Genomic DNA, 27,506 nt, shown 5'->3' on the forward strand with positions numbered 1-27,506 from the left:
TCAGCTGGGGCCTTGGAGTGGGGGGTGTCTTCACAGCCTGCCTCCTGCCCGAGAGGCAGATTAAGACATGCGGGGAAAGAGCACTGTGCCAGGAGCCAAGAGGCCCCTGTTCTAGCTCAGCTTTGTGGGGTCATCTTGGGCAAGTCCCATAAACCTTTGTGTGCCTCAGTTTCTTCACCTGTCAAATAAGAATACCCCGCCCAAGTCACCCCACAGATGGGAGGAGCCAACTATATAAAGCAAGTGAAGGTGCTCCAAGAACAAAACACACTCCCCACAAGGAACCGGAGAAGTGAGCCAGGACAGGAAGGATACATTACAGAGTCTTGGTGAAGCAGTAAAGATGAATTACTTTCCCGAAACTGCAGCAAGGCATCAGCAGCCCTGGCCACACCAGCTATGAAAAGGCGAGACCCCTGCCACTGGCCCGTCATCTCTATGCCAAGGAACCAACATCAAAGGGCTTGGAAATTGCTCCTTTACAGAAATTAAACATTGACCCTGAACTTGTCTTCATTCACAGCAAATCTTTTCCTTCCACATAGAGCTGCCTCTAAGATTTCATAAATCTGGGATTCCAGGATGGGGTGTGGTGGGGACGTAGTTTGTCCTCATCACTGAGGCCGGGATGCCTGGAGCTCCGCAGCCTGACCGTCCTGGGTTTGGATCCCTGCTCTGCCTCCATAAACTTGGCCAAGTCACTTAAACTCTTGGAGCTTCCATTTGCTCAGCTGTGAAATGGGTCTAATGACCCTTTCCATCCCCTTGAGGCAAGGATGACTCTGCCCTGTTTACTGCCGTATCTCCGGAGCCTGCATGGCTCCTAGAGACGGGGAGACAGGCTCAGTGAAGCAGGGGTTCACGCTGGGCCCATATATCCAACCACGTCTTCTTGATTCCACCCCCATATCCCATCCAACCTGCTTCTCCCCATCTCAGTTCACACGCCTGCCATCCACCCAGATGCTCAGTCCCAAAGCCTTGGACCCATCTTTCTCTCACACCCCACATCCAAGGCACCAGCGATTCCTACCTGGTCCACCTTCAAGTTCACCACCTCCTGCATACCGCCTGTACCTCCATCTGCTCCCTGGACTAGTGCAGTCTCCTCCTGTCTCCTGGCTTCTACCTGGCCCCTCTGCAGTCTGCTCTCCACCAGCAGCCAGAGCCAGATCATTTCCTTGGCTGCCCCAAACACAGTTCTCACCATGGCCTGTGAGGCCCTGCACGACCTGGTGCCTGCCTTCTCCCCACCCCATCTCCTGCTGCTCTAAGATCCTGGCTGGGTTCCCTCCAGCCATACTCACCTCCCTGCAGCTCCTTGAGCCCTCCAAGCCTCAGGGCCTTTGCAACGTGCTGCTCCCTCAGCCTGGAGCATTCTTCCCTATTCCCATAGCTCACTCCTTCCTTTACTTGGGCCTCAGCCTGGAGGCCACCTCCTCCAAGAAGCCTCCGTGGCTTCCCTCTCTAAAGGAGGTTCACTCCCGCCCATCCATCACTCCCTGTGTCCCTCCCTCTGCTATAATCTCCAGAGCCCCTAGCTCCGCCCACTGTGCAATCCATTTCTGGAGTCCTCATTGGGTTCTCCCCGACCAGGCCCTGAGTCCAGAAGGGTGGGGCCTTTCTGACTGTTCCCTATTGTGGCCCTAGTGCCTATAACAGGGACACGTGTGAATGAATAAAATCCAGCCCACAGGTGTGTTCTGTTCTTGGTGGTGGTAGTGTTTTTAAGTGAATTGGCTGCCAACATTTAAAATTCAGGAGTTTACATTTTAAGAATCTGGATTTAGAGCTTCCCTTGGGAGCCAGATGGGGGAGAGCGGGCTATGCAGAACCCACAGACCTGAATGCGACTGGCAGCAAGGGCTTCAGGACACAGGTTCAGCCCCACCTCCCCTCCCAGCCCTGTGGGCATCTGAGTTTCCTAACTAGTGAGGGACTAAATAGTGGATAAGCTGAGGAGATCAATGTAAGGGCCGGACACAGAATAGCCCCTCAAAAAGGATGGTTGCTGCTGCTGTTACTATGGCGACCTGAGTGTCCAGGGGTTGCCAGGAGGACCGGCTGTTTGTTTTCCAGTCTAGTTTGTTTCCGGGAGGAGGATGGAGCTGGCGAGCTGCTCTGCTCAGAACAGCCCCAAACAAGCGGGGTGGAGGTGGGGTGCTAAAATCATGGGGCCAGAAGGAACTTTCCACCCTGGGCCTCCACAGCACCCAAATGTCACTCAGAGTCACCAAGGCCGTGCACACTGTGAACGAGACATTGCGGGGGCAGACGGGGGACCAGGAGGGGGTCACAGACCTGAGGTTTACCCATTCGCAGAGCGGGGAGAGGTGCTCGGGTGGGACGGAGAGGAGGGGAGAGCAGAGGCCAGAGAGGCGCAGAAGGAACAGAAAAGAGACAGCGGGCGGGGGGGGCGGAGCAGACACGGTCAGGGGTCCCCAAGGAGGAAGCCACACCAGGATGTGTGTGGAAGAGGTGTTGCAAAGAAAGCAGAAAGATGAATCTAAGAGGTAGAAGAAGACCAAGAGCTTTATATTCTGATCTCATTTATTCATTCGACAAACATTTAGGGCCACCTGCTACGTTCCAGGCACTGACCCAGTCCCTTCCTTGGGGAGCTCTCAGGCTGGGGTGAGGGCACTGACGAGACATCACACTGATGAGGGTGGGTGATGATGGGAAACTAGAAGTGGGACGCCGCAGCCCACTGCCTGAGTCAGGGGGCAGGTAGTGAATGCTGTCGCAGCCCTGCCAAGGAGCTGCCATGCTCATCTCTAGGACAGGAAGCTCAGGCTTGGCAGGGTTAAGGAGCCTGTTCAGAGTCTCACGGCACCAGAGCGGCTGGGAGGGCATCTGGGGATGAACCAAGGCCACGGTCATTCCTCAACCTGCCAGCCAGCGCTGCCAGGTGAGAGGGGGAGATGCAGGCCAGTGGGCTTGGCCTCTCACTACAAAACATGCCCGAGGAAGCCCCAGGCTTTCTGGGGGACCCCCGCAGGGCCTCCTACAATGTGGGCACTGCAGATGCCCACCAGGGGTGACACTGGTCACAGACCAGGCCCAGGGCTAAATGCAGACTGTGTAAACAGAGCACGGGCTTCTCCACACCCCACGTGGGATCCGCAGTGCTGATGCCTCAGGCCCAAAGGGACCGGACTACATGCACAGTGAGTGGAGTCCCAGGGACATCATTTACTCATTCAGCTTTCCAGGCTGACTCTGGACCCTGAGAGCCCAGGGGTGATTCCTGGCTCTTCTGTTTACCAGCTGTGTCTTTGAATAAGCAGTTTAACCTCTCTGAGACTCAGTTTCCTCATCTGATAAGATGAGGAAATATAATAGGTATTAATATTGTAAAAATAATATAATTATAATATATACTCTAATAATATATTAATAATAAAATAATATATTATCTAATACAATATATAACAATATAATATATAACAACATACATAATATACAATAAATATATAATTATGACATATTACAATATTAACATATAGCATGTTATATGCTATATATATTATATATAACATCAATGTAAAAGTTAACATATTAATATAACATTTATATATATAAAATATTAATATATAATATATTACATACTACATATATCATATATAGCATCAATATCAATGTATTATTCATATATTGATATATAATATTTACATAGTATAACGTTGTTATATGCTATTTTACATATTATATATTATATGTATTATAATATATAGGAAAACTCCCTGCCTGGATACTGGGGACGCAGAGGATAAGCTGAGATGGTCTAGAAGGAAGGGTGTTCCTGGTGCGAGAACCCGCAGGGCAAAGGTGGGAGGGATGTGGGGGTTCCGAGAACAGAAAGAAGCTTGTGGCTCAGTTTCACCTGAGGAGGCAGAGGGAAGGAGGCTGGAGGGGGGCCCAGGCTGGTGGTGCAGGGCTTCCAGTGTCCTGCTAGGAGCTCAGGCCTCATCCTGCAGGGGAGGCCCAGGAAGAGACAGCTCAGCCAGAAATGAGGAAGAAACACACTGGGGAGGGGGGCCGGGGAGGAAGCCAGGGGGGCTCCCGCCTCTTACCTGAGCTGCCGCAGCTGGCCGGGGCCTTCCCCACGCCCGGCGCCTGCAGCTGGGGCCTGGTGGGCGCCCTCCTGTCCGCGGCGCTGGCCGAGCTCTCCAGGGAACTGCTGCTGGAGCTTGGCGCCGTGGTCAGCAGATACTGCTGCTCGGGGCCTGGGGCACTTCGGGCCTTATCAGCTGGCAGATGTGGCTGGATGGGGAGACGAGGGGGGAGGGAGGGTGGTCAGCCCATCAGCCGGCTCCTCGCCCCCTCTTCCCTCTCACCACCATCAGCACTTCACAGTTTACACAGCACTTCTGCACATTCTCTCCACACACAGCACTTTTAGGACGTGTGATTCTCTGTGGCTTCTGTGATTAGCATCGCTGCCCTGCTGGAGTGTGAGCCCTAAGAGGGCAGGGGCCACGTGGCCCTGTTCACCAAACAGTCTTAGAGGTGAGGCAGGATTTTCACCCTCATTTTGCATAAGGAAGCAGAGGCCCAGAGAAGGAGAGTGACTTTCCTGAGGTCACCCCATCAGCACGGAGCAATGCGGCTCAGCCTATCGGCCAAGGGCATGGACTCCGGAACCAGACCACATGCATGCAAATCATGACTCCATCACTCACTAGCTCTGGAACCTTGGACAAGTTACTTAACCTCTCTGTGCCTCTGTTTTTCCATCTATAAAGGAAAGAATAACAACCTACCTCCTAGGGTTATTGAGAAGACTAAATGGCTGAGTTTTTGTAAAGCGCTCAGAACAGTGCCTGTTCTATCGTAAGCGCTGGTCAAGGGTTTGTTAAATCAGGGCTCAGCAAGCTACTGCCACGGACCAAGTCCAGCCTGCCACTGTTTCCGTACAGGCTGCGAGCTAAGGATAATTTTCACATTTTTAAATGTTTGAAAAAAATATTTAAAGACTAATATCTTGTGACACGAAGTTACGTGAAGTTCAAATGTCAGTGTCCATAAATACAGTTTTATCAGCACACAGCCACGCCCATTTGTTTATGTTGTGTCTGTGGCTGCTTTCCCACTGCAATGGCAGGATTGAGGAGATATGACAGAAACCAGATGATCCAAAAAGCCTACAATATTGACTGTCTGGACCTTTACAGAAAACGTCTGCTCGCCCTTGTGTTCAATCAGTCAATCCAGTGTAGACAGTCCTCTCATTTAGGACCCTCAGCCCTGCCGTCTCGGCAACACTTTCCAGATTCCATTCCCCAAGCTGCTCTGTGACTCTCCATCTTTTCCTCATAAAACACAAATCCCAGCAACAGTAATAATAAAATATTAGCTGACGCTTGAATGCATCCAATGCCAAGCACTGTGCTGAAGCCTCTCCAGACACTATCTATACTGATCCTTCCAACAGCCAAGTGTTATCCTCGCTTTGCAGATGCAGAAACCGAGATCCAGAGAGGTTGAGTTACTTGCCCAAGGTCACAGAGTTAGGACGTGGTGCATCTGGGCTAAAACCTATACACCTTTCCTGGGTGTTTGGGGTTTCAGCCCCAGAGGCTCAAGACAAGGTGCCACATTTCCAGACACCCGTGCTGGGAACCCCTGGAAATTTCACTCCAAGGCGGCTGCCTGTCCGCACCAACTGAACAGGTGCACAAGCCCTTGCCTTGGGGTTCTGGGCGATCACTGGATTCCAGAAACAAGACAGAGGGGCCACATTCTCACCCACTGCCCTGGCCTGCCCAGGATGAGAGGGTCCAGGGTAGAATGAGAACTGAGGCGAGTAAGTGCTGGAGGGATGCAGTCTAGCAGGGCCAGGGAGGTGAGGTCAGAGGTGGAGGACACAGGAAGGACACAGGTGCCAATCCCCGCAGCCCCCAGCCCTGCCTGAGCCCTGCATATCCCGAGGTCAGCTCATAGACTCTCACTCCAGGCCAGAAGGATCCTTTGCAAGCAGTCCCCGTGAGGCCACGGAGGCCCAGGGAGGGTGATTCCCCTGCTCAGTATCACACAGCGGGGCCGTGGCTCAGTGTACACTCTGGCTCAGTGTACCAGAGCTGCGTGCTTCCCACTCAGTCCCGCCTCCTTGGTTCACTGCCCCCGGCTTTGGAGGAATGGAGAGCATTTCAAGTTCATGCTGAACCTTCGCTCAGATGGTCTGACCTTGGTATTTGACCCCACCCCCAGCCCTGCTGGGAGCCTGGACAGGCAGGGGAGAGGGAGGGGGAGGGGGCACATCCAAATGTCATTCTTCACAGCCCCCAGAGAAGGGGCTTTTCAACCTGCATCCCACTTTTCTGCTGGTGGCTAGGGCCAGGCAGAACAGAAACCCCAAAGGTCACAGCTTGCCTCCCTCCCCCAAAAGCCACGAGTCGCAAAGTTCAGGCAGGCTCTGAGTGGGGCAGATGTATTGAGTCCTGTTCCTTGGGCTGGGACCCCAGGACGGGGAAGCCCTGAGGGGGCTCACTGAACAAACAGGATCCCAGCCGGCCCTCCTCACCTCCCAGCCTGGCCCCGCCATGGGCGGAAGCAGAGACCCCGGCAAAGCCGCTGCCTGAGCCTGTGTCTGTCTGCATATGTGAGCGTGTGTTCCTGAGATTCATACACCTGTATGTATAGGTGTTAGGGTGTCTGAAGTGTGCACACACGTGTGTCTCTGTGTGAGGGAGCACGTGTGCATGTCTGTGAGTGGTGCAATTAGCTTGTGTGCTGGAGGTGGTGAAGAGAGGCACTCCTAAGTCTGTGTCTCAGGCCACCCATTCGCTGTGTGACCTTGGGAAAGGTACTTAACTTCTCTGAGCCCAAGATTCCTGGGCTGTAAAACTGGGGCAATAATCATACTGCCTGTGTCACAGCACGGCTGTGAGACTGAACGACGCTCAGTACTGTGCCTGGCCCGCATTCAGCACCGCGTGAACATTCTCCCTCTTTATGAAACGAGAGCCTGTGTGAGTGTGTCTGTGGCAGTGATTGTGGGTGAGCTCACACGTGTGGTTATGCTGGCCTTTTCTGAACAAAGGAAGCCACCGTCCTGCCATGCCTTGGCGTTACAAGGAGGAACAGGGAAGTGCTGAGTCACCATGCTTTCAACCCCAGTGGCCTGGGCCAGGAACATTATACTAGGCCGCCGTTAGCAGGACCACTGCCAGCCGGCTGAGGAACGGAGTGGGGCGCAGGCTGAGCATGGGGGTGAGGGCAGGGCTGGGAGCCCGGGGACGGAAGGGTACCTGGGAAGGGGACCAACCTCTGAGGGCAGTCCCTGCTGGGGATGGGGGGTGCCTGGAACAATTCTGAACATCTGCCCTGGGCGAACAGGACGGTGGGTAAAGACAAGTCCTGCAGATTCAGACTGGGCTTCAAAGCTGGGCTCTGCCCCTCACCAAGTGGCCTAACCTCACACAGGTACCTGAACCTCCCTGAGTCTCAGTTTCTTCATCTGTGAAATAGGGATGATGACACTGTGTACCTCACAGGGGGCGTGTGAGGATGCAGGCCCTGGCCCGGGGCTCAGCCAGTGGGGCGCTGGAACCAGCTCAGACTTGTGCGTGTTTCTTCCCAGCTCCACATTCAGTAAGTAGCTTGAAACTGGCCATGGTGGGAGCGTTTATAACACAGAAATGAGCGAACTCCAGGAATCAGGGTTTTGGGTTTTTTTTTCCCCACCTGGAGGGTCAGTTACCAGCACATCCCTGGGCTCTACATGCAATAGCACTCAACAAACAGCAGTGGAGTCGCTCACATTCAGTGAACACAAAACCCAGTGAAAGAAAAGGGGAAGCGGGGGCTCCAGGCCACACCTGAGACAGCTCCACTGCACCCAGTATTGGGAAACACTTGGTCAGCAAAGAGAAAGTGGCAGCTGGGTGCCGGGGTGGAGCTTAGAGAGCGCACTTGCTCTATGGACCACCAGGCAGCAACTGTCAGTGTCACTGAACTGAAGCCCGAAAAACGAAGGAGTGGCATTCACACACCGGGGAAGTGGGAAATAGTTTGAACTCCCAAACCAGTGTTTCTGTCTGCTGAAATACCGTAGGGCAGGTCAAAGAGCACTGGGCCAGGAGTCCAGAGACATATTGCTGTGTGACCTTGGGCAAGTCATTTTCCCTCTCTGTACCTCTTTTCTTGTCAGGACAATCAGAGGATGAAATCAGTCTGGTCCCTACCAAGGCCAAAACCCTGTGTAAACCTCAGGCACTGGGCCACCAGGACTGAGCTTTACCCTAGCACAGTGGTTCCCAACCGGGGGTGATCCTGCCCTCCGGGGGCCCTTTGGCAATGTCTGGAGACGTTTTGCTTCTCACTCCTGGGAGGCAGTGCTACTGGCCTCTAGTGGGGAGAGGCCAGCGATATTGCTAAGTAGACTACAACGCACAGGACAGCCCCTCATGACAAAGAATTAGCAGGCAGAGTTGAGAAACCCTGCCCCAGCAGGACGGGGGACATGGAGGGAACTCTTTGGACTCTTGTTTCCTCATCTGTAAAACTGGATATAAAAACCTGCCCTGCCTACCTGGTGCAGAGTGGCAGCAGACACCATGTACTGGCTCACCCCACACCCATTTCCAAGCCCTCTCCCTGGTTCTCCTCTACCATAAAGGCTAGGAAAGCAAAGCACCCCCTTTTGCAGCCTCCCTTGCAGCTAGGGGTGGTCACATGATACCATCTGGCCAATGAGACAAAAGGAGACATCTACCCAGGGCTTCTAGGAAAGTGTCTGATTTCCTGTAAAAGGCACCATGGCTGTCCTGGCCAGTTCCCCTCTTTTTCCTGCCTCAAATCTGGAGGTCACATACGCAGTGGTGATTATCATCTTATGACATCTTATGACACAGGCCACAAGCAAGAGAACAAAAGCCAACACACCAAAGATGGCAGAGCCTGGGGTCCTGCTGGCTTCACAGAAGGAGGCAACCAAACCGCTCCAGCAGCCATCAACCCCTCAACTTTGTGGTGTGACAGAATATAAAGCCCTTTTAAGTCACCCTAATGGTTTTGGTTACTTGCAGCCAAATGCCCTCCTGATGGAGAACTGATGAAATACTATGTTGGTGTTCTGTTTCTAGAAAAAATCCTGCACAGACTCTACTTCATAAAAATGATCAGAGGGTGAAGTTGGGGGAGGACCCAGGCCCAGACCACTAGTCTTAACCTCAACCCCAGAGATGACCCCCCAGGAAGAACCCTCTGTGGAACACTTGGGTACCCTAGCACGCAGCTTGAGAACCACTGCTCCATGAGGAAGTGCTTTGTAAACATGATGGAGATGCTGAGAACTGTTGCCAGCTGGGTGAAAGGCACAGCCCTGCAAGCTGGCTGAGACACTGTCCCCATTTAACGGTGAGGAAACAGCCATGAGCAATTTCATGTCAGTCCAAGGTCACACCATGGGTCCATGACCACGCGCCTGCCACTGACGCCACTGACCCCTCTCCTCCCTGATACGGCCTTTCACACTCAAGTCACCTTTACTAGTCCCAGCAACAGACCCTGGCTGGCCTTTTCTCAGCCTCCCAGGGCTCTGCACGCTGCCTGACGCCGGACAGACCAACCTAGAGAATTCACTGCTTCCCATGGGACAACCCAGCCCAGCAGGAAGAAGACAAGGGAAGGAGGAGGGGGAAGGCAGAGGGGCACTCACCACCTTGGCGTCTCCGTGCAGGCAGAAGGGCTTCTCTGCAAAGAGGAGAGAGGGGACAAGTCAGAGACAGTGACTTCCTCAGGTCACATCTCTTCTAACTAGGAGGGATCACGGGGCCCAAGCAGAAGCAGTCGGAGTAGGCCCAGCCCTGGGGGGAGCAATTACCTATCAGACAAGGTACACAGAAGCCCCCATACCCAACTCTCCAGCCAGCCCTCAACACCCCCCCCAAACCATTCTTCAGCCTGCCCCCCTTTGCTCATACCATGCCCCCTGCTTTGCATGCCCTTTCTTTCCTGCACTCATGTCTCCATCAAAATCTTGCCCAGCTCAGATGCCACCTGCTCCAGAAGGCCTGAACCCCCAGGATTCCCAGACAAGAATCCTGGACTTCTACCCTCTTCGATAGCCCTGAGGGCATCTTGCCTTTTAGTAGATAAGTTAGTGGAAGTGCCTTCCGCCCCAGACTCTAAGCTCCTAAGGACAGGGGCTGCCATACCCAGCTCTGTCTGACCCATAAGGCTGTGCCCAGTGCTGGACTCAGAGGGATGCCCAAGAAAAGCTTCCTGAACGGATGTGTAAATAGATGGATGAATGAAGGAAGGATGGAATCTTACTTTTTTTCTGGGTCATGATGACACAGTTCACCAGGACTATTATTAGCAGACCCAATGCTGTCACACCCACAATCAGTCCTAGAAGGAAAAGAGAAGTTCAAAACAGCTGCAAAAAGCAAACTCAAATGTACCAGGGACCAGGCAGGTCAGCTGACAACCAAAGATGACTGGGGTCATCGCAGGCGAGGGGCAAGCCCAGTGCAGAGGCTCTCAAATTTGATTACAAAACAACCCAAAATCCGTGCACCAAACGAAACGTGTCTGTAGGCCACACTCAGCCCAAGGGCCACGAGTTTGAGCCCTCTGGCCTGATGTAGTCCTAACCCCAGAAGGGAAGCCCATGAGGTGACCTGGTCCAGCCCACTGTCAAAGCCTAATAGGTTCGTCGGAAACGGCAACCAGAAGACCATCTCCACTTTCACATAAAACGCTGACCCTACCTCTCCCCACCCAGTAATTCCTAGTGGCATTAGTAAGTCTTGGAAGAAGGCAAGTCTCAACGCTACCTACATCCCAGGATGGCGTACAGGGTCTAGCCCATAACAAGCTCTTGGTAAGACTCTAAGACGGGAGGGAGGGAGGGAGGGAGGAAGGATGAATGGGCCCCCTTGTGACTTACCGATGGGAAGAGACATGTTTGCTGTGTTGCGCCCTTCAACTGGGTAACTTGGAGGACCTGGGGCCATCGGGAGCCGGACGGAGGTGCTTGGAGCTGTGCTGGACCGTGGAGTCGGCTCCATGTGTTGGGATCTTGTGAGGGCTGGGCCCGGGGTCACTTTCAGGGTGGGGAGCACAGATGTGCAGACTGCATCCATCTCTGAGGTGCCACGGATGGCCACCGAGCTACAGCTGGGGGAGGAGGGGGCTTGGTCAGGGACAACAGGGGATTGAATGGCTCAGGGTAGCTGGGCTCACTCGTGGGACCTAGGCCAGTGTGCAAGGGGCCCAGCAACTGGGTTAGGGGAGCGGGTTCGTGTGCCACGCCCTCTTTCAAGACTTATGTCCCCTATGACCCCACCCAGTCTTGACTTCCAGAGCAAAACTCTTGCTCACCATGCTGTCTGTTCAGGGACCCACCCACTGTCAGATAAACCAGTCCTGGCATTGAACAGGGCTCGGCAATGCCTCAACCCGAGGGAGTAACGGGGGATTCTGGCCACCATGGCACGCTGTTCTGTGCTCTAGGCCTCATGATCACCCAGGGACAGCCCCTCCTTGTTCCTTCAGAAGCAGAGGATTCAGCCACTCACATCCGGTGGGGCCTGCAAGTATCCGTGGATGACGTTGTGTCGGAGAACGTCCCTGGGGCACAGGGAGCGCATGCCACATTTGATGTTGCAGTTCCTTCAAGAAAAATCAGAAACTGTCACCAACTCAGATATTCCATGGAGAGGTGCGCCTTGGCCCTAGGGGAACTGGAGCCCTCGGGGAAGAATGAGGGGCCTGAGGAATTCGGTCTGCACCTCTCCCCTTTAACACGAACACACACACACCTGGGCGGTTTGTCCTTAACTAATTCTAGTGACTGTGTCTTCCTGGGGCACCACCCGATCTTCCAGTAGCCTGGGGCTTAATTTGATCCATCTCTGGATCCCCAGGGCCTAGCACACAGGAGGTGCCTGATCAGGAGTGCTGGAGGAAAGAATGAATCGGGATGGTTGGACAGATGGGTACCAGGCACCTGGCCGCCACTGACGATGCTCCAAGGAAGGAGAGGCCCAAGGGGGTCCCCGAGGACCTCTGGCCCTGGCCCCATACCCGGTTTGGCCACGCCGAAGCCAGGGCCACATTTGCGCAGCGGCACGCACAGCCGGCACCCCTCCTGCCTTCCCAGGGTGCAGTACCAGCCCGGCTTGCAGGTGCAGATGCGGTTCTGTTTTGCTGTGCAGGCTTGAGTTTCCAACTGGTCTAGAGGTGCGAGAAGACAGCCGAGGGTCACTCCTGCCTCCACCAGCCCCACCCACTGCCATGCCCACTCTGTCTTCCCACCCAGCCCCACCACCCCCAGACAGCTCTGGTCTCCAGCAGACCGCTGAACCGCCCTCAGGACGGGGCCAAGAGACTGCCGGACACAGAGTCTCCATCGCAGCAGGAACGAGCATGCCTGCTTTCCCAAGCATAATGTCCTCAACTCTAAAACCAGGCACCATTTTCCCACTGCTGCCCTTGGCCTGTCTGCCCCAAGGGGCTATTAAAGAGGATTCGGTGAGACAGAGGATGACAGTGCCGCTGATAAAAAGTAAAGAGCTGTACCTGTGCCCTGGGGCATGAAAACAAAGGTCTGGGATAATCCCAGGCAGCTCCCAGGCAAAGGGGCTGGAGTGCATGGTGGCCAGGGGAGGATGCCCAGGACTACCCCTCACTCTGGGCCAACTCACCAGAGCTGCAGCGGGAGTTACAGCTAAAGCACGCAGGGACCAAGTTCCAGAGCTGGGTGTATGTGCTGCTCTCGCAGGAGTCACACACGGTGTCTGAGGTCTTGTTGCATAAGGATTGTACGTGGTAGCCTGAGAAAGCAAGGCCAGGAGTCTGAGCGGAGGAGGGGAGGGCTGGGGGGTTCTGCCGGGACCCTGGGCTCATCCCTTGTCCTCCAGAGCCCCAGAGTTGCGAGGCCTGGCTGGGAAGGCTCTTTGATGGAGTTTCGACTCTGCATCCTTTCCCATCTAACATGTACCAGCTGTCATGCCATCTTTGAACCCCGCAGTGCTCATAAAATATCTTCCTCTCTGCTCTTTTCAGGTGCCTGGAATTCCACCATTGGAATTGCCTATTATTAGTCAATAACACTTTAGTTAGAACTGGTTTGCCGGTTCCTTTCTTCTTTATAGTTGGCTGAAATTCTCCAGCTGGGAAAGGTAAAAAAGGCAGTAGTAGTCATCCCTGGTATCCCATCAAGGATGAGGCCATGGGACTCCTGAAGGCCTCCAGAGAAGGCATGCCAGGGGATGGGAGAACACCCAGGCGAACCTTTAAGAAGTTTCTCTTCTGAGTGCCTGTCCCCATTCTTATCCTGCCACCTCCACTGCTGTGCTAATCTAGTAACTCCTTACAGAGACCCTACCGGTTAACAGGAGAAAGAAGAGTCACTTCCCCTGGGGTCTCTTAAAATGGCCATTGGAGGTGACAGGTACATATGTGCCTGCCCACATCTCAGGCTCAAAGCTCTTCAATGCCTTTCTGGGTCCTGCAGAAGAAAATCTAAACTCCTTACCATGGTCCCTGCTTACTCACTCTAGGACACACGCTGTTCTCCACGTTCACCAAAGAAGCTAACACCTCAGGGCCTTTGCACGTGCTGTTCCCCCCACCCCGTATGTTTGCATAACTCACTCCCTCGCCTCCTGCATGCCTCTGCCCACGTGTCAGCTCCTCAGAAAGGCCTTCCATGACCACCCCATATAGAACAGCATGTCCTACTCTGTCTCTGTCTGCCTTCCCCTGCCTTGTTTCCTTCACAGACCATACGTCTATTTCTTCTACTGGTTTATTTGTCTAGGCCTCTGTTAGAATGCAAAATCCACAAGGGCGAGGATTTTGTCTGCCCTGCTCTCTGTTGTATTCCCAGCACTCAGAACAGTGCCTGACACTCAGAAAATGCTTTATAAACATCACAGGAATAAATTATAAACAAATGAATGGATGGACAGCACCAGGTGTTGGGCCACCTGCCTCTCCCAACTGGGATTAGGCCTCGGGTCTACCATCTGTGAAATGGGTAGCAGTCACTGATTCAGTCAAATATGCTCTGAGCACCTGCTATGTGCCAGGTATTGTGCCGAGTGCTGGGGATTCAGCAGAGAACAAGCCACAGTCCCTGTTCTGAGGAGCACACAGTGGGGGCAACAAAAGAGATCCAGGGCAGGATCTCACAATGTCAAAAGAGCTGCTGCCATGGGGGATGCCAAGGGCCAGTGGGAGCGGAAAGGAGGAGTCAGATCTGGCCAGGCAGTGCTGGCAGGCTTCCTGGAGGAGGGAAACATCAGAGGCCTAAGCGATAAGCAGGAGTAGACCAGGGGAAAGGGGTTGGGAAGTGCACCAAGCAGAGAGAACAGCATGTACAAAGGCCCGGAAGCAAGAGGGAGCAGGGGGTCGTTTCATGGAACCAGTGGTGGCTCAGTAAGAGTCCAGGGCCATGACCCTGACCCCCTAACCCCCATAACACACCCACTCCCTTCAAGGCACCGCCCCCACAGGGACCCAGCCAGGCTGAGGGCAAGGGCCCCAGTGGCTGCCCTCACCTGGTGGACACTTGCTGCAGCACATCTGGACCTTTGTGTTGTAGTATTCTTGCAGCCGGCACGAGCTTCCGGGCTCTGGGACATAGGGGATAAACACAGCCTGGAATGGGGAAGGGGAGGACAGCCATTAGCTTGGCCACCTGTGGATCCTGCTACGCTGTACGCCCAGATCCCCGTCTTGCGTCCTGCAAGTGTTTGGCCTTCTCCCTGCGGGGGCTCTACTGACATGGGGACTTCTCCCTTTGGTGGGGGGTGGGTAGAGGTAGAAGAAGGGTAGTCCCTGCCTTCTTTCACCTCCCCCCCCTCCTCCCTCAGTGTAGCACACGCATGTCTGCAGGCGGAGACATGGAACCAGCTGGCCGGAGTGGGGGGCCAGCTCCTCTCACCACATGGGGCAGAGGCGAGGCCTTGAAGCCTCCCAGAAGGCGGTGGCCTCGGTCACAGCGAACGGCAGAGTTCAGCACAGATCAGCCGTGCCTAGGTTGCCTCGCCTTCCCTCTTGCACCTGGTAATCACCCCTTTGTCCTTCCAGCTGAGTGCTGCCTCCTCTGGGAAGCCTTCCCGGACTCCGCCAGGCTGATTCAGGTTCCTCCCGCTCTGGGCTCTCTCTAAACACTGAATATGCCCTCCTGAGGATCATCTCACTGTGCTGAAATGGGGTACCTTCTCGTCCTGCCACCCTCGCGGGTACATTTGCATGCACACGTGCGTATACCTGTGCACAGAACACACACAGACATACACACATGCACACGTCTGCCATGCAAAGGGCAGAAACGACGACCTCATCACCTCTAGACCCTCAGCTTCCAACATGGGCCACAGCAGAGTTGGGGCTCAGGAGAAGAATGTTCGTTGATGATGATACTTACATTTCTGGAGCACTTATGGGTGCCAGGAGCTGGTCAATGTGCTCCAGGTGCCCTACTTAGTGGATGTAGCTGCACCCCACAAAGATCCCCTACACCAGCAGGGCACCCGTCTCCAGCTGTCTTGGGTGTTGCCCCATAATGGCTCCCAGCCCTCAAGTGGGACCAATGCCATGACATTGTTCACACTCCAGAGCATCGCCCCCCAACCCGTGGGGTCAGAGGGCATGAACTGTAGGGAGGCAGCCTGTCACTTGGCCTTCCCCTCCCCCTCCACAGCACCACCAGGGAGGCATGACTGCCGGAGCCAGGGGCAGGTGGGCCCCTGGCTGGTCCCTGCATCCAGGACGAGTGGGCCTGGAAACCCAGCTGCCTGCCGCACTCGGCCTGGCAGACCTACCCTGGCTGCACACAGCTCGGCGCCAACAGCTGGAAGCATCGGGGGATGACCCCCAGGGGCTGCGCAGCAACCTGTGGCTCTTGTGGCCCCCATGGCCTTGGCCGAGCTGCCTCCTCTGCCCGGTGACCGTTCGCTGCCACCGCGGAGCCTGGCGTGTATTGACGGTTAGGTGCTCAGGGCGCAGTAATGTCAGCAGTGGGCTTCATTACAGGATCATTTCCTGGAGGGGCCCACCCTTGGCGCCAGGGACACCAAGCCCAAACACGGGTGCACCCTCCATGCTGATCGGCCCCTGAGGCCCATCCCTCACCCACACCCTCACCCCAGGCCTGGTGCCAAACCCCAGGAAGGCAGCTCTAAGGAGGCTGGGAGAGATGCGGGCTGGCAAGGGAAGTGGGATCCATTCTGCATGACCCAGAGCCTAAAAAGTAACTTCCACCCCATCTGGACTGTAAGCTGATATGCCCATGGCTGCGCCCGCATGCGCACACACACGTTCTCTCTCTCTCTCTCTCTCTCACACACACACACACACACACACACACACACTCACACACACTCACACACACTCACTCAGTCCTGATACTTCCTCCTTCCCTGTTTGCTCCTGGAGTAAAGCCCCTTCTCGGGGCTCCTCCCACTTACTGGGGGTGGGGGTCACTGCCTGCGTCCAAAGCCCCTGGCGGGGGTCTATTATAATGCTCACTCCCACCGCAAAGAAGGGGCAGGAACCCCCGGGGGGGGTGGGTGGTGGTGGTGGTGGTGGCGCCCAGGAAGCTGTACTGTTAAAAAAAAGAAAAGGAAAGAGAAAAGAAGAGAAGAGAAAAGAAAAGAAAAGAAAAAAGAAAACCTGCCAAGCGATTCCCATGCTCCAGTGCTGAGCAAAGCTGAGCAGCAGGCAGGCCAGAGCAAGATGCGCTGGGGCAGCACGTGGAGGAGACCTAGCAATCAAAGGCTGGGGGAGCCCCGAGACCGGAGGATCGTGCTTCCTGCAGCCCCCTTCGCACCACCATTCGCTGCACATTAGCTGCAACGCAGCGCCTAAGTGCCCCCCCAGCCCCCCTGCAGCCCGCTGTGCCTCGCACTCTGACTGAGCAGCCCGGGCGGCAGCCTCCCCCCAACCCCACCGCAGCACCCTGAGGGCAGGGAGGGGTCACACCTCCTTCCCTCGAGCCCCCTGCCCCCCAGGGTGGCGGGCACAGGTCTCAAGGACCCTGCACACGGTGGGCTTCCTCCCCCCAAGTACCCTAGGGGTAACTAGGGGAGCCCCTCACTCCTGTGGGCCCTGAGAGCCACAGGCCTGGCAGCTCCCGGCGGGGAGAGGACTCCTCCTTCCCCCGCCCCCCCTCGCCGGGGCAGCCCTCTGTGATGCAGCCCAGGGCGCCTGCCCTGCCTGGGGGAGGATTTCCTGTCAGGGCCCAAAGGACCTGACGGGAAAGGGCCCTGCCTTGGCCAAGTCTGGGCTCTCTCTCCACCCATGGGGCAAGGGTTCCGGGACAAAGGCGGGCAGCTGGACCCCCAGGGCCCCCAGGCCACTGCCCAGCGGCCTCCCCTCCAGGGTCTTTTCCTGTCTGAATCCCGCTCTGAATCCCCTTCCCTACACTTCCTCCTGCCGCTCTGACTCCAGCCCGAGCTGCTGGCAGCGGGCGGAGGAGGTCAGCCCTCCTTTAAGCAATCTTGAGGCCTGTTTATGCTCTTGGACAGGAAAAAAAAAACACAACAAAAAAAATACCAAACCACTGCCCTGTCATGGCTAAACAATGAGGAACAGAAAGCCCCTTGCAGAGTGGGACAAAAGGTCACTCCCTCCACTGCCCTGCTCACCAGAGCAGAGGCTAAGCTGGGGCACAGCCCTAGGAGCTGGGCCTCAGGTCAGCAAAGGAGCCATATAAGCGGAGGGTCTTTGGAGGTGCCCAGAACATGGTGAGCAGCCTCTAGGAAACTCGGTGCTATGGAAGCTTCTGTTCTTTTGTCTGGTGTCAGGGAGGCTCAGAGCCACACTCCACCCACCCACAGGGGAGCTCTGACCGACATTTTAAAACGAGGAAATGAATTGGGTAGTACTGAATTCACTCAGCATGCTTAGCAGAGCCAATCTTTCAAAATACAGCATCCCCAAGTAAACACCTGGAAACCACTACTGAGCACTAACCACTCATCTAACAGGTGGGAAATCTGTGACCCAGCGTGTGTGTGTGTGTGTGTGTGTGTTGGGGGAGATTGGAGAAGATAGACGATGGATGGATGGGTGAACGGATGGATGGATGGACAGATAGATAAAGAGAGGGAGAGAGGATGATAGATGAAAGGAAGGAGGGAGGGAGAGGGAAGGAAGGAAGGAAGGAAGGAAGGAGAGAAGGAAGGATCCATCTAACATCCAATTTGTGAGGCATATCTGATTGTGCCCATTTCACAGACGGGGAAATAGAGATGGAAAGAAGCCAACCCACCTCCTGGGGTTTCCCAAAGGCCATGCCAGGGCCTGGCTGGTGGCAGGCTGAGTGATGCCTGTGCACAAGGGGCCAACAGGGCCCATTGCTCATCCACCACAGGCCTCAGAGCTGCTTCACATCGGAGTCTGCAGCTCCATTTCCTCTACATCCCAGGAGTGACAGTACGTGTTGGACCGCCCATCGGATAGACTCCTCACCAACATTTCACAGATGGTTGAGAGGTGAAGCGATGCACTCAAGGCTACACCAGAAGAGCCACACCCCCGACACCGCTATCCTGCCTCCCTTCTCTTGTGGGCCCAAGCTTCCCTTGCCCTCGACACAGACCCAGGACCCCAAGCGCCTGCCAAACTCAGCACCCTCTCCCACCATGTGGCCTCCAGCACTCTTCCAGGTTCTCAGCTTTGGCCCTTCGGAGAGGAAGGAACACACAGGATATTCATTAGGCACCAACTATCTACAGGCCAGGCTGCAAGCACTGTATAATATCCCACTCCTACCCCCCAGGAGCAGGTGGGCACGTGCCCACTTCACAGCTCAGGGAGATCAAGTCATTTGTCTGAGGTCTGGGAGGGAAGAGGTGGAGTTGGGATGTGACTCTTGCTCTGGTCCCACTGGAGAAGTCTTTGCTCCCCTCCTCAGGACAGCTAAAGGGGCCAGCCCCTGGGATCCACCCTCTGCCCTGAGTCACCACCGTGCCACCAGCACCCGTTCATCCACCTCCACGCTGAGCGGAGCCTGGGGAGCTGGTTCACACGGGCACACGCACCCTCTCCCTCCCTCCCTCCCTTCCTCTCTCTCTCTCTCTCTCTCTCTCTCTCTCTCTCTCTCTCTCTCTCACACACACACACACACACACACACACACACCAGTGCAAGGGACCTCTCTCAGCCTCAGGCCAACATCCTCTGACCTCAGCTCTGACCTGGTTTCCCAGGTAACCACGCAGGAATCTCAGAAGAGCCCGTCTCCTGCAGCAGGCAGGGACATCCAGCACCTGAGACCCTGCCCTTGCCAGAACTGCTTGTTTCACGGGGATCCTTGACCTGTCAGGAGCTGGCAGCTCCTCAGCAAGCAGGAGTGGGGTCAGCAAAGGCTCAAAGGTAGGAGCCTGTGAACAGGGAGTGTTGGCCCAGCTGATCTGCAGCTGTGTCAAGTGCTGGAGGGACACGTGGGAGCCGATGACTGGGAAACACGGCCCAGAAGTGGCGGTGGGACTGAGGCGCAGCAGCTCAGGGCTGGCAGGAACCTTAGAGATGATCTCAGATGACCTCTCATTTAATGGTGGAGAAAGACAGGGGCAAAGGTGGAAACGTTCATTCATTCATTCAACAAACATGAAGGTGCCGGGCACTCAGCATCAAACATAAGCAAGTCCCTGCCCAGGAAGCTGGGCTCTAGTTGGGGAGACACAGACACGCACAGTGGAAAATGGGAGGTGGTAGCAGGAGCTAAGGAAAAGGGAAAAGCAAGGTGGGGCGAGAAGCCCCAGGGAGGATGTGCTCCGCGTGTTCCAGGCACAGCCAGGGGGCCAGGGCAGCTAGGCCAGGGTGAGCGAAGGTGAGGGAGAGGGTGAGGGCGCTAGGAGACAGGAACAGCAGCACCTTGTCCTGGAAGTTTGCATCGTGCAGAGCTGTTCACACGCGTTACCGTCTCTGATTCCTCATTCCAGTGCTGTGACGTTGGTAATATTGGTATTCCCAAGTCACAGATGAGAAAACTGAGCCTCAGAGGTCCCCTCACCTCCAGCTCTGTGTTCCTTCCCTGCCCCAGAAAGACTGGATCTCAACCCTCCCTGCCCTGGGCCCACCCCAAAGGTCCTCCCTCCCCCACTCAGGCACTTCTTCTACTGTGGGTGGTAACTAGCTTCTCTGTGCCTCAGCTTCCTCATCTGTAAAATGGTGGTGTGGCCTGGTTGAGGTTCTAAGCCCTTTCCAGCTCTGGCTTCTTAAGGATGGGCATCAAAAAGCTCAGCCCCCTCCCAAGACCTCAGGAGGATGGGGTGGGTGGGTGGCCCACCCACATGAGAGGTGGAAAAACTGAATGACCTAGGAGGTAGGGGCTGGGGTGTGAGGCAAGGCTGAGGGTGGGTGTGGGGAGGGGCTTCCTTGTCCCAGCTCTGCCCCTCAAACGCTCTCCGAGGGTGAGGATGGCCTGAGCAAGTGTCCCCTGGGAGGAGGGGGGCTGGAGATGTCCATCCCCCCACGTATACAGACACCTGGCCTCACAGGAGGAGCTTTGGCCTCAGTTCAGAAGATCTGGATACATATGCTGGTCCTAGGGGACTTGGGAACATCACTTACTCTCTGAGCCTCAACACTGTCATCCGTAAAATAGTGACATAACACCTTGCCCGGCCTCCTCCTTCCTCCTCGGGTTATTGTAGGTGCAAAGGCGGGGGGCAGGGGATCTTAACTTGGGTCCGTCATCTTCTCCCAGACTCCCAGGGGACCCGGGGGGGGGGGGCGCTCTAAGGGTCTGCAAAGGCCCTGACACACATGTGGCCTTGTGTCGGATAGAATATTAGAACCGGGCTCTCTCTGCCTTAGTTTCAGCTAAGAACAGGCACGGCAAGGACAAGACGCTGAGGGCAGGCGGCCCAGTTTTGGTGAGGCGCTAGGTGGCCCATGCAGGCCTTGCAATGGAGGGGGTTTCCCGCTCTCCTCAAGAGCAGGTCTGGGGAAGCTGACCCATGACCCTTGGAGTTATGGAGTCACCCTCAGGCTGACCCCAGGCCCAGTCCTCAAGAAGCCCAAGGTCAGGAGACGGCAGTAGGCCAGCTGCAGGGACAGCGGAGTGGGCCTCGTTAAGGCAGAGGGAGGAGGGGATGCCTGCAGGTCAGATGTGGGCTTTCTAGGGTAGTGGCCTTGGGTGGTCTCCAAGGGACTTTACTCAAGCGGAAACACCTGGAGGGGTGAGGGGACCCCTAAATAAAGAGTCTGGGTGAGTGACCAAAACCCAGCAGCCAGGGGTCCATTAAGTGGCCAGAGGACACAGTGTCCAGGATAAGGGACAGGGATGTGGCTGTGAGTCCCTGAAAGAAGGTGAGCCTCAGAGGCCAGCAGGGGGCAAAGCCAGAGCAGGACCAGACTTACCTGGTGGGTGTGGCATGAATTTTCCCCACCCTCTACTCCCTCTCTTTCCCACTCCTCCCAACTCTCACCCTGGAGGACCAGAAACCACAGCTAGCAGCCAGGGCTGGAGGAGGGAGACTAGGGCAAGGTGGGCACTGCACTGGGGTCCGCCCAGTGAGCAGCAGGGCCATGGCACCAGGCAAGACCCTCTGATTGTGGAGTCAGCGCACCTTCTCGGGGAATTGGGCAACCCCGTGCCAGCTGACTTCCTGCCTCTCTGCTCCCCGACCAAGACCCTGCATGCACCCCAAGGTGGGGGCCCTCAGTCCCTTCTCCTATTTATAAATAGACTGCGAGAGGGGAAGGCAAAGAAAGACAGGCCTGGGGAGGGAGGAGGAAGTGGCCGCCACCAAGACAGTGTCATCTGAAAGCACTAAAGCTGTGGCGCCCTCTGCCCTTCCTGCCAGCACTGACGAAGCACTGCGGGGGTCTCCAAGGCTTTTTGATTTTCTGGAGACCCCCCCCACCGCCCCCCACTTAGATGCCAGTACCCTTGGGAAGGGGTCCCACTCCCAGCCTTCCCCAGGAGCACCCCTGGGCAGGGTGAGAGCAGGAAGGGGACGTGGTGGGAAGAAGGCCACGGGGGGGAAGCTTCAGGCTTGAGGAGTACACATGCCCCACAAAACTTCTCTTTTCACAAAGTGGGAGAGACAGGGACTGTTCAGACCCAGGAGTAGCACCTACGGTGTGCAGACAGTGCTGAGTGAGCATGCTCACATGCATTCTCTTGTTTTATCTCTGCACCAACACAATGAGGTCAGCATCACCCCATTTTAGAGATGCAGAAACAGAGGCTTCCGGAGATTCGATACCATGTCCGGGGCCACGTAGCCAGCAAGCGGCAGAACTAGTCCCAGCTGCATCTCCCTCAGTGTCCCCAGACAGGCTTATACCCCGTGGTCTTCTCTTGCTCCCTCATTTCACAGAGGAGAGGCCCAGAGAGGGAGAGTGACTCCCCGGAGAACACACAGTGAGCAAGGTGTGGGCGGGTTCAATGACTCTCCCAGGCAAAAGGGTCTCCAGGATGCCAGGGACAGACACTGCAGCCATGGAGCAGAGCAGAGGCGTCTGCCCAAGGACCCAGGGAGGGAAACTGGCTTCAACCAATAGAGAAACCACATCATTTCCATGGCAGGTCCCTGGGGCCCTGGCATATGCTGAGAGACAGCAGAACCATTTTGGCTTCAATCTTAGGGGGTTCTCGGGAGTCCCGCAGACTTCGGGGTGCAGCTGACACGGCGATGACGCCAGAGCCAGGCAGTGGAGGCTCATCTGTCATCACGGAGAGGAACGGCATCTACGTCAGGAGGACCGACCACATCACAGGCGGCGGCCAAGGGTGACACATCCCACTCCCGGCCTGCTGCCTGTGATGTCCCTTTAGAAGTGAGCTGGGGGAGGACAGGAAGCCCGGGCTGGTATCCGGTTCTTGGGGTCAGGCTTTGTGCTAAGCACCGGGGTACAAAGATACCGGGGCGTGGTCCTTGCCCTCAAGGAACCCTCGGTCTAGTTGCAGAAAACACCCTAACCCTTTCCGTCCCCTCCCAACACACACACCCCAGGCCCAGCCACCACCTACAACCTCCTCACTCTTGGTCCCCAGGCTTCCCAGACAGACCTGAAGCCACCTTCCTACACCAAGTCTGTCCTGAGCTCAACGCCCTCAGCCTGGGGCCCGGGGGCCGCTGCCTGGGCCCTGCCAGCATCTCCCACTCAGTCTTCACCTCACCCTGCATCATCCCTCTGGCTCTGGTACCCTCCTTCACGTGTCCTCCTGCTGCTACCTCTGCCCAAACATCCTGCCCTCCCCTCTTGCAGGGCTAACTCTTTGGCTTCCTTCAAGAGTCCTCTCCACTATCATCTCAAGGAAACCTTCTCCGGACCCACAGATGGGGTCAGAGGTCCCCCTTGAGGGCTCCAGCAACAACCCGGGTGTGTCTCTCTAATTCACGGCCCACCTTTTGGTGAATCATTTGCTTCCCTGTGTCTCCCCGTCTGCACCCTCGAGCGTGAGCTCTGAACCAGACACCTGGCTTTCGGTCCCAGCTCTGCCACTCACCAGCCTCAGTTCTGCCATCTCTGAAACGGGGACAAAAGCAGTGCCCACCTCATGGGGCTGTTATGATTCACTGGGCCAAGGCGTGTGGAGTGCACCATGCCCAGCGGCAGCAAGAGCTGAGCGTTAGTCGTTGGGTTTTTATTACTCATGGCTCTACACCCAGCCCAGCGCCCAGCCCACAGCGGGTACCTAACAGATGCTGAATTGTTTAACAGAAGCAAAAGGTTTCATTTCCAATTAGTTGAGATGAGCTGGGGCTAGCAGGAGAACTGGGCAGGAAACAGGCTTATAGAGAGGGAGGGTGGCGTCCCCAGAATGGCAGAGCCCCTCGTGGCCACCGCAAGCACCCTGGCTTCTGGGTGGTAGTTAAGCACGGAGCTCGGGAGGGGCTGTGTCTGGGGTGGGATCTTGGCTCTGCCTCTGGTGAGCTGAGAGCCTGAGCCCAAAGCTTAACCTCTGTGCCTCGACTGCTTCTCCTATCAAACGGGGATGATAATGGTACACCCTTCCCAGGTGGCCTTGAGGACAGAAGGCACTCGGGGCATGTAATGCATTAGACCCATGCCTGGCACCCACGAAGCACCCCCGGACGTCAGTCCTCGCTCAGGGTTTGCTGCACTCTCCCAGACCCCAAAGGGAAGTGACAGAGGGGGGCCCTTTTATCCCCACCTCACCACTGAGAGGAAAACCAAAGCCCAGGGAGAAAGTCCCAAGGTCCTGGCAACAGAGGCAGGCAGGCCCCCAGGAATCCTGACCCTCTGCCCATGGGGGGCTCATCACATTTCATGCCTGAGATGCAAAGGCCAGCCCTGCCCAGCCTCATGTCCACCCCAGCAGCGGCCAGGGTGAGCGAAGCCGGGTTCACCCTGGGGCTGAGCACGAGAGCTCCAGGAATACACGAGGGTGACACTGTCCACGGTCAGGTCGCAGGAACAGGGCTGATGCCATAGGCACCTCATGTTGCAGGATGGGGTGGAGAAGGACGGCTCCCCTTTCTCCCGAGTGTCTCTGTCTCCACCCTAGGTCATTGGTCCAGCCCAAAGCCCAACTCCACCTCCCTGAAGCCTTTGATCCTTCCTTCCTGTTCTGCTACTAACCTCTCAGCCAGAGCTCTCGCCTAAACTATTGCAACATTCTCTCCACCTCATCTGTCCTTCCCACTGAGGCCTGGGTGATCTTCCTAATACACCCTCTGCTCTGGTCACTCCCTCACTCAAAAACTATCAGTGGCTCCCCGTTGCCTCAACTCCTGATACGAAGTGAGTGTGGTAGCCGAAAGCATAGTCACTGGAAAAAAGATGCCTGGCTTTGAATCCAGACTCCCCTCTATTGGAGGGCAGCATCAAAGGAGTTTTGCTTTTTTTTTTTTTTAAATAAATGAGGCTAAAAAACCTCAGTCTTCTCATCTGCAGAATGGAACTGATAAAAGTATATACCTCATGGGACTGTTGTGAGGATTAAATGAGATAACACATGTAAAGTGCTTAGTAAACGCTCCACAAATTACAGTGGTGGGCTTTCCTGGTGGCACAGTCGTTGAGAATCTGCCTGCCAATGCAGGGGACATGGGTTCGAGCCCTGGTCTGGGAAGATACCACATGCCGCAGAGCAGCTGGGCCCGTGAGCCACAACTACTGAGCCTGTGCGTCTGGAGCCTGTGCTCCGCAACAAGAGAGGCCGCGACAGTGAGGGGCCCGCGCGCCGCGATGAAGAGTGGCCCCCGCTCGCCGCAACTAGAGAAAGCCCTCACACAGAAACGAAGACCCAACACAGCCAAAAATAAATAAATAAAATACTGAATACATAACTACTTAAAAAAAAAAAAAGTTACAGTTGCTACAATGTTTTAATTTAATTTTAAAATTTTTTACTACTTCCAGAAACTGGTCCTAAACAGCCTACAGCCTCAAGTGCCATCGCCACCCCTAACAGGCCTGTTGCTCCAGCTAGGATGGCCTAGCTACTATCCCCTGCTATCCCTACTCCTGGCATCCACTCAGCCCAATCCTGACCACCCTCCAGGGCTCAGCTTTTAAAAAGATCCTTGTGTGGTCACTGCGGGAAGAGGCATGTGGGGGACAGAGTCAGGAAGGTGTCAAAAGATGAGGGGGGTGACCAAGGGGCAAGGCCAGGAAGCGAGTGAGGCCATGGGGTGGTGGGGGAGAGGCTTGAGAGAGCTAGGAGGACAGGACAGGAAGGAGCAGAACTGGGGGCTTGTGAACGCGGAGCAGGAGGTGACAGGCTCACCAGGAACAAGCTGAACCTCTGCGCGTGGCAGACAGAAGCGGGGCTCTGGGTCAGCAGGAGGGAGGACACGGAGGGGTGCCCAGGATGCTGGCGGCCATCCCGGTAACTAAAGCCAAGTGCTGGGAGCCCTTCCCTAAGAGTCACTGTCAAGTCCAGACCTGGGCCTTGAGCTGGAGACCCACAGAGGCCGGAGCTGCAGGCCACCTCCTGCCCAAAGTCACTCACCCTCTCTATCCCCTTCCCCCTCCCCTTTGTCTAACACTCAGGCTGGGCCAGGTCTCTGCTGATCTCCACTTCCAGCTGGGCCAGCTGGGGGTCAGAGAGGAGAAGGGAACTGGCCAAGCCCTCCCGAGCTGGAGGCTGAGCCAGGGCTGGGCCCAGGACCCCCACTCCCAGCCCCACGCTCCGGTCCCTTCCGCAGCCTCCGGCATCTCTCCTGAATGGCACTGGAGAAGGCTCTCCACGGACAGTCCGGCAGATGCCCATCCAGAGCCCCTGCCCCAAATCCCTCCCCGCGCTGCTCTCACCCTCAGGCCCTCTCAGCTCCCCGAATATGTGGCCAAATCAGCCACACCCCCTGCAGGGCCAGGCTCAGGTGGAAACAGACAGGTGGGCCCCTGTCTGGACAGCAGAGGAAAACAAAAGCCCCTGGGGATTTCCTCCAGCCAAAGCACTGAATCAACCCGGGGTCGCAGCTCTGAAGCTGGGGGCAGAGTAGTGGTTTGCTGGCCAAAGGGATCCAGCCGTGTCCCTCGACATCACCCCGCACTGCCAGCTGTCCCCACGCGTGCCCACTCAGTATCTGTTACCAAGAACGGGAGGGCGGCTGGCCGGCCCGGGGCCTGGGAGGGGGGCTCTACAGCCGTGTGAGCCGCTAACAGGTCTTGTTCTAGTAACAAAATGGATAGTCTTGCGATCCTCAACCTCCGCAGGTGACGCCTGAGATGCAGCCTGTTCCAACCTCTCCTCTTCTGCAAAGAGGAAGTAGAGGCTGAGAGCTAGGGCGGTGTGTCACGGTCAACAGGCCACCAGGGCAGAGACAGACCACAGCTGGAGTCTGGACTCTCCTGCACAGCTGCCCCGCCCCCCAACTCCCCCCAGCATTGCTCACACCTGGGGCAGATGGAAATCGACTCCTTCAAACCCCCATCGGTGAACAGACACTTTCTCTTCCTGGGCTCGCACCTCGAGTGTCCCAAACCACAGTGATGTCACCACCACCTGTGACCTCATGACACGACACGATGGAAAATGACCGTGGGCCCCAGAGTCCCAGCCCCACAGTCAACATCTCAGCGGAGGGGCACAAACACCCAAAGCCCTGGGACTCAGAACCAGGGGGACAGCTGTGAGTCCATCACAGGTGACAAAGCCTTCTTCAAGGAACCCCACACCCCACCCCGCACTCAAGGCTTCCCCGAACCTGTGGGATCCCAGGCGGCGGGCCCCGCAGTGATGCCCACAGCGCGGACTTTCCCGTGGTGCCCCAAAGGGTCTGGCTTCTGAACTTTAAGAGGGGCTAATCAGGTAGTAAGGGGCGGGGAGGTGGGAAACGCGTGAAGCCTGTTCTGCCTGAGGGGTGTGCGTCTTGTCTCGGATGCAAGCTGACCAGCAGCCAGGGATTCTTGATGCTACTGCGGCCTGAGTCAAGGAAATCCTTCCAGCTAAAACAAGTGGGACTGAGGTCAGCAAGAAGGGAGACTGGGAATCAAAGATATTAATGGTGGGGAGTGGTGGACTCTCCTTCCTGGGAAAACTCTTAGATCCCCCTCGCCCCCAGTCTGTGGCCTCCATCAAGCACAGGCAACACTGATACTTCCCCAAC

General features: G+C 56.0%; 1 protein-coding gene across 3 annotated transcripts in view; it reads right to left on the reverse strand.

Moving 5' to 3' along the window:
• The window catches only part of TNFRSF1B (TNF receptor superfamily member 1B), a 35,949-nt gene that overhangs the window by 2,665 nt on the left and 5,778 nt on the right, over window positions 1-27,506 (reverse strand). For 2 of the 3 annotated variants that reach the window (XM_029228207.1, XM_029228208.1), the window contains exons 2-9: window positions 14,520-14,619; window positions 12,660-12,788; window positions 12,040-12,189; window positions 11,532-11,625; window positions 10,901-11,130; window positions 10,282-10,359; window positions 9,665-9,699; window positions 4,077-4,266 (exon numbers count right to left, since the gene is read on the reverse strand). In XM_029228207.1, the coding sequence (XP_029084040.1) occupies window positions 4,077-4,266; window positions 9,665-9,699; window positions 10,282-10,359; window positions 10,901-11,130; window positions 11,532-11,625; window positions 12,040-12,189; window positions 12,660-12,788; window positions 14,520-14,619 (1,006 nt within the window). Of the gene's footprint in view, window positions 1-4,076; window positions 4,267-9,664; window positions 9,700-10,281; window positions 10,360-10,900; window positions 11,131-11,531; window positions 11,626-12,039; window positions 12,190-12,659; window positions 12,789-14,519; window positions 16,810-27,506 lie in introns of those variants that run through there. The other variant, XM_029228209.1, reaches the window with a different exon arrangement.

Source organism: Monodon monoceros, unplaced genomic scaffold (assembly GCF_005190385.1).
Source record: "Monodon monoceros isolate NGI ecotype Baffin Bay Population unplaced genomic scaffold, NGI_Narwhal_1 Super_Scaffold_18, whole genome shotgun sequence".
Lineage (NCBI taxonomy): Eukaryota > Metazoa > Chordata > Mammalia > Artiodactyla > Monodontidae > Monodon > Monodon monoceros.